The 11700-nt window shown below is 32.3% G+C and overlaps 1 protein-coding gene across 1 annotated transcript; it reads left to right on the forward strand.

Annotated features, from left to right (window-relative positions):
- The first annotated feature begins 1775 nt into the window (after positions 1-1775).
- Positions 1776-3593, forward strand: LOC100247105 (receptor like protein 29). The gene has a single exon (XM_002280019.5). It carries the CDS (start codon positions 1907-1909, stop codon positions 3329-3331), a length of 1425 nt encoding a protein of 474 aa, XP_002280055.3. The 5' UTR covers positions 1776-1906; the 3' UTR covers positions 3332-3593.
- The last annotated feature ends 8107 nt before the right edge of the window (positions 3594-11700 follow it).

The following is an 11700-nucleotide window of genomic DNA, read 5'->3' on the forward strand; positions in this document are numbered from 1 at the left end:
GAAGATTTTTTTTTTTAAAAAAAAAAAAGTAAGAAATTTAACCAAAATATTTCTAGTAATTTTTTAAAAATATTTTGCTAGAGAACTTTTAGAAAAAATTTATAATCACATTAATATTTTTTTAAAAATTTAATAATTAAATATAAATCACTTGGTAGCAATAAAATTTTTATTTAAAAGTTATCTAGTAATATAATGTCATTATTAAAACTTAAATAGTCAACTCTAAATTAATAAATGTTTGATTTAACCTAAAAATTTAAACATTTATAAAAATCTTTAAATTAAACTAGAGATAACCTACTAACAAAAAAATATTTGATAAAATATCAAATATTTAAATAAAATAAAATTTTACCAACAATTAAATAAACACATATTTGAATAATTGTTTACGCATTCATGAATTAACAATTACTTTATTAAACCTAAAAGCCTAAACATTTAAAGAATTTCAAAATTAAACAAAACCTAACCCACAATAAAAATAATAATAATAAAATATCAAATACAAAATTATAAAAAAATTTAATTGGTATATATTAGGATTTAAATAAATTTAATTTTATTAACATTAAATTAAATTAAGAATACAAACAAACAAATATCTTATAAAATTTATTTAATAAATGTTATCTAATTTTTAATTCTATCTATTTTCTTTTTCACACACAAAATTAGTTGTTTAGAAGGGGCAAACTTACATTTTTATTTTTTTAACTTTCTAAAATTCCTAAATAAACAAAAAAAAATATTTTTAAAATTTGGGGGGGGCCATGTCCCCCCTTAAGCCTACGGTGGCTCCGCCCTTGTATTCAAGTCTCATTATTTGCACCTGATTCATTTGATTGTGTCTTTATATTATAATTCCATGGATGTGTAGCATTTTACCTTGCCATTTTCCAAACAAAAGAAGTTTTGTATTTCAGGAACCAGGCATTCTTGTAAAATCCTTTTTATCTCAAGAGCAGTTGAATGTGAAGAGGAGATGGTTTTGTGTTAGATGAGTTAGTGTGAAGTTTGTGGCACCTGAATTTGAGGTCCATAACTGACAAAGATTACTATCACTTCTCATGCCACATGTTTCCAACACTCTGGTTGAATTGAATGATAAACGCCATAATCACATTCAACATTTTCCAAATTGTACGACTCTTCCGTCCAAAAGCAACCCAGATTAATGATGTTTCCACTATCTACTATCCGCTTCCCAAAGCTCACTGCTCAAGCCACGCAACAGGATTTCACTCCACTTTTCCCCTCAACCCCATCATTTTCCCTCAAATTCTAAATCTCCCCACCCTCGAACCCTTTCTTCAGAAAATAGTTTTTCTAGATTAAAAATCCCATCCCATCGTACAGTTTTGATTTTTTACTTATATTCTAACCAGATGCATATCGAATATAATAAAATTACTTCTATTGAGACAAGTGAAAAATCATTTTTCTTCGGGATGACTATTGTACATCCATACGTTATACTTGTACATACATCTCTGTTTCTAATGTTTTTTTAAACTTTATTACTTTTTGTTTCTGGGATCGGAAAAATTAATCATGCACACTTGCTCAATTCTCACGTTTATACATTTTTCTTCTGACTTTTTCCTCCTTTTAACACAATGAATTTTTATGTGTCTGGGAAAACGAAGCATGCCTGTGATTTGCCAAACACCCCCCTCTTCAATCCTTGTGGTTGACCCCACCTTGGTTTCAAATTCTTACTCAATGTCATGACCCCACCCATCACTTCTATCACATCTCTGTTTCTCTCTCTCTCTTTTCGTGTGTGAGTCTGTGAGAGAGGATGAATAATAAAACCCAATTGTAGATTATAAGCTGTAACATGAAACAGCTATTACAAGTTCACTGCTAAAACCAAACACACCTCCCAAACCCCAACACAATGTGCTGCTCGTCCTGGTCACTCTTTCTTCCACTGCTTCTACTAGTCGTCCCAATTTCTTGTTTTCCACCTTGTGTCTCCAGTAGCATTGGTAGTTACCATGTAAACAAGAACAAGAACAACCAAGCACCACCCAACAACATGGATCCATCTGAGGCTGAAACTCTCTTCAACATCATGGATTCCATGTCCTCTGACCATACCTGGAGAATCTCCTTTCCCAATCCTTGTAATTCTGCTTCATCTTGGCCAGGGATTGAGTGCAAACCAGGTCAAAATGACAAGCTACTCCATGTCTCTAGGCTTGATTTTGGGTCACCTCCAAACCCATCCTGCAAGACCACTGCCACATTCCCATCACAAGTCTTTACCCTCCCTTATCTTCAGTCTCTCTTCTTTTTTCATTGCTTCACTCAAACCAAAACCAACATTTCTCTCCCTCTCCTCTCCCACCCCTCCAATGCCTCTTCACTGCAACAACTCAGTCTCAGATCAAACCCTGCACTTGTTGGCCCAATCCCATCTCAGATCTCCTCACTCCACTCCCTACAGATACTCACCTTGTCTCAGAACCGCCTTGCTGGGAGAATTCCAGTTCAAATTTTCAGCTTGAACTCTTTGGTACACCTTGATTTGAGCTATAACTTGCTTACCGGCCCAATCCCACCCCAATTGGGCAGTCTCAGAAATCTTGTTGGGCTTGATTTGAGCTATAATTCGCTCTCTGGATCAATCCCTGACACGATTGGCCAGATGGGCCTGCTTCAGAAGTTCGATTTGAGCTCAAATTTTCTTGTTGGAAACATACCAGATAGCATTGAGAAGCTGAATTCGTTGGTCTTCATGGCTTTGAGCAGCAACAGGTTAGGTGGGAAGTTCCCTCAGGGATTGGCAAAGTTACAAAGCTTGCAGTACTTCATCATGGATGATAATCCCATGTTCATCCCACTGCCAGAAGAGTTTGGAAAGCTGATGAAACTGCAAGAGCTCAGGGTTGCTAATTCAGGGTATTCAGGCACCATACCAACAAGCTTTTCACATCTCACAAATTTAAGCACACTGTCTCTCCAAAACAACAGATTGACAGGTGAAATTCCAGAAGGTTTTGGTAGTCTTTCTCACATATATCACTTGAATCTCAGTAGAAACATGCTGGCTGGTATAGTTCCTTTCAACTCTATCTTCTTGAAGAGGTTGGGAAGGAACTTGGACTTGAGTGCGAACCCGGGGCTGTGTCTGAGTCCATCAGAAGCATATGGAGTGAAGATTGGAGTGAATGTATGTGGAACCAACAGGACGGTCTCTACGATTCAGCCATTCAACAAATCTGAAGCCCCATCTGGGCTGTGCAAATCATTATTTCTTCTCTGTTTCATCTTGTGTACTAGTGTCTTGGCTCTGCATCATATATCGTTTTCAGCATGAATCTCATCTTTCTTCTCTCTCAATTTTTTCTGTTTTCATCTTGTTCTCTCAATGATTTATCCTTTTTCTTATCTTTTTTACCTCTTTTGATTAAAAAATGCATTAGTCTCTGCTAATTTGTACCAGAGAATTTAGGCTTCTATTGTACTAGAAAGGGTTAAACGTTAGGATATTTAGTAGAAGTCTCTCTCTCTACAGATATAAAGCCCATGTCATTTGTAGCATTGAGTATATGAATTCAACTATATTCTGTTCCAAGTGAGTTAATTATGTGTTCATATTTTGTGAATGTCGTACTTTGTAATTTTTGTTTCAAAGTATAAGGGTTAGGGACATGATTCATTAATGTGAAACCAGAAAACATTGTTCACTGTCTCCCTAGTCACCAGGGACTGAGCAGGGCAATGACAGCAAGGCCGGGGGGTGGGGTGGGGAGGTGAGGACAAAGGTGAAATAATGTGTATATATATATATATATATATATATATATTCATACAAAAGGAAAAAAATTCAAAGAAAAAAGAAAAGTGGGGTTTGGTAGGGCATAAAGGTGTATACATGGGGGAAGCAAGGACTGAGCACCCAAAAGGACACTTCAATTTTTGGAGAGGTGAGAGAGGAGAGAGGAGAGAGCAGAGAGCTGGATCCCACTGCCCTCTCTTTTCTCTTACATTGAAAATGCTATACCATTTGCCAACAGTAACATACTAGACTAGTACCCTTCATGGCTTCATATCTGCACTATTGGTCTTCCTCCTTAAATCACTCATTAAACCCCTTTTCAACACTTCTTTGGATTCAAATTATAAAACCAAATGATGACCTTTAGTTTTAGCTCCTAAAATCGGGAGGTTCAAACTTTGAAGCGAAAATAAAAAGGAAAAAAGAAAAAGTCGCTGTGCTGAAAAGGAAAAAACTAACGAGTGGAGAGAAGAAAAGGCCACAAATATGTACAGCCTTTCTCCGTTAATATGTGTAAAAATATATATATCAAGAGTCATGTGCAGTGTTTCACTAATGAGGGAAAGGGCAGTTATTAAAGGTCAGTAGCGAATGAAAAGGGCTTCTATTTACAAATGAGGCAAAAGGCCTCACGTGGGCAGCAAAGCTGTACTTGTAGTACAACCATTACTCTCATGTCTGATGAGTGAAACTTGGAGGGCTCGCGCCTTCGCTCCCTGCTCGCCTCCCTTTGATGTGATTATACAGAGTTTTTAAAAATATAAAAAATTAATAGAGGAGAGAGAGAGAGAGAGAGAGAGATGGCTTTGGCAATCCCACCTTTAACCATATAACCTGCTGCCCCTTGCAACTTGCATTTACAAATGTTTTATGATTCTTCACACTTTGAATCGTCAATCCAGTTAATTAATGCTCATTTTGCATACCATTTTTATGTCTTACGTTCATTAACCATGTGAACCCCTTTTTTTTTTTTGTTAACATGAAGATGTGTCTGACACTTAATTTGTGACAACTATTTTTTAAAATAGAATTCTGTTTTATAGAATAAAAACAAATAAAAAAAATAAGTTTGATAATTAAAAGAAGAAAAACAATTTTTTATTCTTTAAAAAAATAATAAAGTAATTTAAGATAATATAGTTTAATTGTTTTTATTTATTGTTTAGGATTGTTTTAAAAAATAATTATATAAATATAAAAAAATGATTAAAAATAAAACACTATATATAAAAATTATTTTTAAAATATATTTAAATATTGAAAATAAGTTTTAAAATATTTTAAATTCTCAAACAGATTTTTATAAAAATATTATAAAATAGTTTTTAAAAATCGTTTTCAAAAAATATTTTTAAAAATAGCTACTAAATAGAGCCTTAATCTTCATTTTAAAACAAAAATATTTGGTTTCATAATAATTCCTATAAAAAAATTAAGAGAAATGATAACTTCTAGTCTCTTGGAGCAGAACTTACAAGTAGGGTTTATAGATTCAAATTGAAAAAATACATATGAAAGACTTGATTTAAATGCATCCTACACAAACAAGACACACCTTTGAATTAAGAATCCTAGAAAAACTAAAACACAAGTGTTGGTAGAGATTTATATCTCCTGAAAACCTAAAACAATAATTGAAGAATTTTGAGGACTGATCATGGATATTGTCTTTTTGCTTACACTAGAAAGATCAATCTTCAATGCATGAGACGCTTGAGTGTTTTTCTTATTGTTCTTGTGATCGTTGGCCTCTGATACTCAAAATGTTTACAACTCCAAAGACGATCACTTCTTAAGTGCATGCATGCATGTAATCATTTCTTTACAATGCTAACAAAATGATTAAAGAGGACCCATGATGTGTAAGCATCAACATGAGCATTATGGGTCAACCTTTCTTTCTATTAGGTGTTTAATGTAAAGACAACTCTTCGTTTCTCTACTTTAAGGTAGGGCACTTGATTGTTATTCATAAGATGGCAAGATGATCAATGGATTTTTTGGAAACTTAAACATCCTTCTGATTGTTTTTGCTACGGCTCTAACTCCCATTCTTTTTTATGGCCTTTTTAATACATCTTGCTTGGACATTGATAGGGACTTAAATTTAGCATTCTAAATGATCCTTTTGGAGTCTTTTTGAATAAGATTGAATGTTTGAAATCCATCATTTACCTATTTTTGTTGATTATCCCTTAATATTTTGACTTGGCCTTGTCTAATAGTGTTTCGAGAATAATTTGAGTAATTTAGTGCATGAAAGATTTAAGGATTATCACTATAGTGAGCATGCATGAGTAGGTGATCGAGAGAATTTTATTTGTGTTATAAGGTTGTCTCAAGGACGATCAAGGGTAGGGAGGAATGTGTACACATTTTCATGATATGAATTCAAGTTTAGCACTTTAAATAAGGTATTTGGAGCTCATTTAAGCATTTTTTTAATACTTAAAACCATTACAAAACCCATGTTTATTGCTACATCCTTCAATTTTAGGATTTGATTTGTTTTCTTAGTGTTAGAAGAATAAATGAAACAACTCAAGCATGACAAGGGATAGGAGAAGAGATAAAAGGAGAAAATCAATGGCTAGGTTGAAGGAAACTTGGAAGGGACTAGTTAATTTTTAAAGCGATAAAGAAACTAGTAAAGTAAATGTTAACACACATGCATGAAATCTCAATACAAAAGAAGATGAACATACCTAAAGCTTGAAAGAAAAAGCTCACGTGAGAGAAATCTCAAGCCACACAAATGGGAAATGAGAGTAGTGCATAAACGAAATTAGTAGAAGGCCTTTTTATGCAAGTGAGATAGTGCACATAAAGGAATATAACTAAATGGACTCGCATATGTCACTAGATGCATGCAAAAACAAAAAGAAGTGTGAATTTGACTTTATGCATGCATTGTCTATAATCCATTACGCACTATGAGAAAATAGTGTTAGTACTCAGAGTGATGAAGTAATACACATGTGCAACCTTACTTGCAAGGCATACACAACCCAAAAATGCTCATGAAGTTGTGTATGTGACTTGATCACTTCTTAAGTGAACCTATGTTTGAGCTAAAATGATCAAAGGAAACCCTGAGTTTGCATATGCATGCAACACCCTATCCTTTCAAGCAAAATCTTCAAAAAGCTTGAATAAAACTTAAATCTCTCATGTTAGCTACTTCCATAGGAAGAATCTAAATCCATTATTACCTAGGGATTATTATTGTCAGGTGTTGAAAGATGAGAAATTTTGTTAGAGTTTGTGTAAGAATTAAACTACAAAGAGGATGTAAAAAGAAAGAAAAATGAATAAAATGAGAGTTTTTTCTTTTTCTTTTTCTTTTCCAAGGACCATCATCATCTTCATCTTCTTTGCTATTTTTAGGAGTAGTAGATTAAGTATTAGTAAATTTTCGATCTTTATTTTGTAATCTTTCAGCATGAGCTTTGTTTTCTTATTATAATAGGCTTAAATTTTTAGTTAACATGTTACATTTTCCGTTCCTAAAATGCCTTTTAGCTTTCTAATTTAATTTTCTACAAGTTTAATTTCAATGCAAGTTTAGTTTCTTTTAAATTTTAATTCCTAGTTTGTTATTACTTTTCAATTATGGTTATTTCCTTCTTACCAAGTGATGCATAGAGTTGAGATTCTACCATATCTCAATTCAATCCTCTAATGTGTTCAATGACTTGTAATGCTAGAGTGAGCCTATGTTGTAGCAAATGCTTGTTGTAAGATTATAAAAGGCAAAAGTCAAGTAATCCTAGGAGTAGATTTGAGCATGATTGTAATGATTTTAATTTTAACAAAGAAGAGACTTTTGGTGAAGATTTAGTGCATGAACCAAAGGCTGAAAGTATTGGTTCATCATCTTGTTTCTCCCTTAACCTTAAGCCACTAGCAATTGGTTCAGGAGGAGAGCAGTATTCTCTATGGATCTCTACTCGGTCTGATGACCCTAATTTATTATAGCTTAGTAATAATGGACATATTAGATACTATTTTTTAGTAATTTAATTAGTGAAAAATCTCAATTGTAAAATAGATTTAATTGTAGACCATTGTGGACAGTTATGGTAGAAAATGAGGTCATGACCTTGGAGTGAACTACCTCTTTCAATAATGAGGGGAACAATTAACTAAGTTGTTGAATATGTAGTTGAGTATAACCTCTTGTTGAGGGCCAAATGTGGCTGCCATAGTGGCCACTTGTTGTCACAAACTTAATTTAAAAAGGAGTTTAATTAGGTAGTAAAGGGAGTTAATAGCAAAAACACTGAGCAACAATGGTGTGAGACATTTAACAGTTGCTTTAGTTAATAAGTAACTTGCCTCGACTATGGGTTTTGTTTGTAGGATCTAACTAAATTTATATATATATATATATATATATATATAAACAAAAACAAAAAACTTTATAATCTTTCCATTTTTGTTTTGTTTCTTCCTTTGCATAAGGCTACAACTTAAAGACTATTAAGATAAACCCCTTAAAAGTATGACATGGTGTAACACAACTTTGAATTCATTATTTAATGATATTTCAGTTTCACTTTTATCTATCTTTATTCCATGCATTACACTTTATGAAGATTCTTGTCTGCATCTTTTGCATTATACATGACTTGAGTGTATTAGAAGTTGTATAGAAGATTCAAGTCATGGATTCCTTGTAAATTGATTACTTGTTTACAACTAGTTCATGGATCTAGGCAACTCATTAAAGGTTATAGTACACCACCCTCTAATTGGAATGATGGTTGGTCTTGGTTATTAGGATGAGTATCTCATAATAAGTGCACTTGTGTGGATGATTACATAATGAGGAATTGTTCTAGGAACATCCAAATCCAAGTATGAATGTTTCTTCCTTGGTTTTATTAATTAAAATGTTTTGAAAGGTTATGTTTCCGCTTATATTAGTTTGTAGAGAAGCCTAGGGTAGATTTGCATGTACCTATACGATCTAGGGTTTGAGAATGCAAAAATCCAAGGTTCTTATCACTTTGCATACCTTCAAATTATGCACCCATGTCCAAGCTTACCTATGTTGTTTTCTCTCCTATTTTTAAATTAGTGCTTTTCAATTTGGAAAATTAGTTTTTCCTTTATTGAAGAACCCTTAACACCATTGATGATTTTAGTTGTACCATAAGTGAATTAAAGCGATAAATTCAATTAATGAACATAGCAAAAAAAAATCAAAACATCTAAAGACCAAAAATACTTAAACACGCATTTTTATTCATTCCATTAAAGATTGTACATCCATTCAATGTTTAGATACATCTTAATATATTACAAACATTGATATTTCCTTCTCTACTGTTATTTAAAAACTCTTCTATCATTGAACTTCTATACATTAAAAAAAACACACATACACACACACAACCTCTCTTGTCCTTGATTGGGGCACAACCTCACCTCCTTTCTTTAACGTACTCCTTTCCAACTTGGTTTGTGGAAGTTATAAAAGAGATGAGCCATAGATTAGTGGGGAAGAATTCAACTTTGTCAAAGGGTTATAAAACATGTAGTTGACATGTTTAACACATCTCAGATAAACAATTCATCAAATATGGTTTAATAGCAACAATCAACATATACACACCATATAACTTCCTTGCACATTTTCTTCCCAAACTTGCAACAGTAGTAACCAACAATAAAAATATTCTGCAATAAAAGTATTTTGAGACTCTCACTTAGAGACATGCATCTATACACCCCCCTCCCTTTATTCAATCCACATATGGGTCTTCTCGATGATGTTTTGGGTCTTCAACTTAAGGTACTTTACCATTCTTCCTTTAGGAGACTCCCTAAGGACCAATCCACCTATTTCTTTTTACCTTTCATTCAGGGCAACCTTACTGGTGCCTTTTTTTATAGGTGTATAAGTGATTTTAGCAGTTCTTCATATTTGCTCAAGTGGCATAATAGATTAGTTTCAACAAGGATATAACATATTTCACCAAAACAAAGTATATCACAATTTGCATTAAACACTAAACATAGAAAACTTGTTTATTCAAACTTCAACAAAGAGTTTCAAAATAATGATTCAATCAAATTTCCCTTCCTTTTCAGCAACTTGATTAACTTTAGCTTTCAGTTTTTCCCTTGATTTCCCTTCAGTTAAGTTTCTAGTTTCTCAAAGAAAGCTTTGCTATATACATTTCAATTTTTCTCAAAAACAGAGAGGTTAAAGCTAGTAATTAATTATCCTCAATAAGCTACAACCAGATGTAAAATTGAAAAACAACCTCAATGTCCCACAATTAACCAATTGCTTACACTTGTTTCAACCCTTTTTTAATTGAATTTTAAGATGTAAAATGACTATTACAATTAGGTAAATCATTAAGATTTGTTGAATTCTCAGCAACTTGTTCAAGCAAGCAATTGACAAAGTTGTGAGTTGGCTACCACCAAGAAAAATCTATAAAGGAACACCACTTACTCTAAATCATCTTTCAATTGGCTTAACAAGCTAACCAACTCCATTAATTTATTGACCAATCAATTTACTAACCAAGACATTAATTTTTATTAAGGGATTAAGCAAACTTGAATTAACCCATAATTAAATTTGTATGATCCTTCTTGTAGCCAATAATAAAGGTTAGAGGAAAGAATAGCGAAGGCTTCTTTTCCTTTACGACAAAGCAAAAAGAGAGAAAACACAAAAGAAAATGTGAAAAGAAAAAGAGTGTTTCAGAGGGAAAATAAATATAATAGAGTTTTTTTATCAAAAATAGGCCGATCGTCTATTAAGATTTAAAATGCTAAACGTCATTTTTTTTTAAAGATAATAATAGTATTTGAACCTTTTTTTTTTTACCAAATAATCCTATTATGATACTTGAATTCCATTGTTTTGATACGAAAATGGTCAACAAAAGTCATGTGAAATTATGGCCACAACTTAGATATAGGTTGGTTGGGTGGATGATTAACCCAAATTTAATTCAAATTAAGAAACAATCAACTTGAACTCAATCCAATCTAACATCTAATATGAAGTACTTAACCCAAGTCCAAATCAACCTTATTTCTCTAAACTTAAGTTAAGTTCAAGTTGGTGAGGTTAGACTGGTGTTGATTGCATTGCTCAATTCAAAATTTATTTATAATATTTTTTTGAAAAACCTTTTTTATATATTTATATGAAAAATTAAATAGTAAATAGGACAACAAATCAAAAGAGTAATAAAAAAAGTAAAAATAAATTTATATATTTTTCTAAAGAAAAATAAAAAAGTATTTGATATATTATAATTTAATATTTTTTTCTTAAAATTCTTAAACGAAAATAAGTATTATTATATAGAATAATATACATTACAAATATTATAAAAACATTAAATCAAATTTGGGTTAAATTCAAATTATACAAACCTTGGCCCAAGTTCAACCCAAATTTTGCTCGGATAAAAAAACTTGACCCAAACTCAATTTGAGTATTAAAAATGATTACCCATTCATCCAAACGTCATATTAGGTTCGGGTTGGTGCAAGCCAATTCACCCAAGTTACACCCAAACTTTAGTCCTATCCAAAATTGGAAGGAATTTTTTTAGAATTTTTATTTTATTTTTTCCTTTTTTCTCATTTTTTTTTTCATATTATTCAAATATAAGAAAAATCACTCTCCTAAACATTATTTCTCTCCGTACTTTCCAATAACCAAACGTGGTCGACCTCTTTTACTAAAATTCATGAAGATGAATGAATTGCATGTAAGAGCAAGGTTGGACCGTTGGATGGAGCACTTGTCCGCCCATGTCAGAACCTTAATATTTGCCATCTCATTCCTCCATCTGTTTCTTCTAATTTTGCAATTGATTAAACAGGACTCAAACTCGGCATGTTAAGTTCACTTTTCAATTTTC

The sequence above is a fragment of the Vitis vinifera genome, chromosome 12, assembly GCF_030704535.1.
Source record: "Vitis vinifera cultivar Pinot Noir 40024 chromosome 12, ASM3070453v1".
NCBI lineage: Eukaryota > Viridiplantae > Streptophyta > Magnoliopsida > Vitales > Vitaceae > Vitis > Vitis vinifera.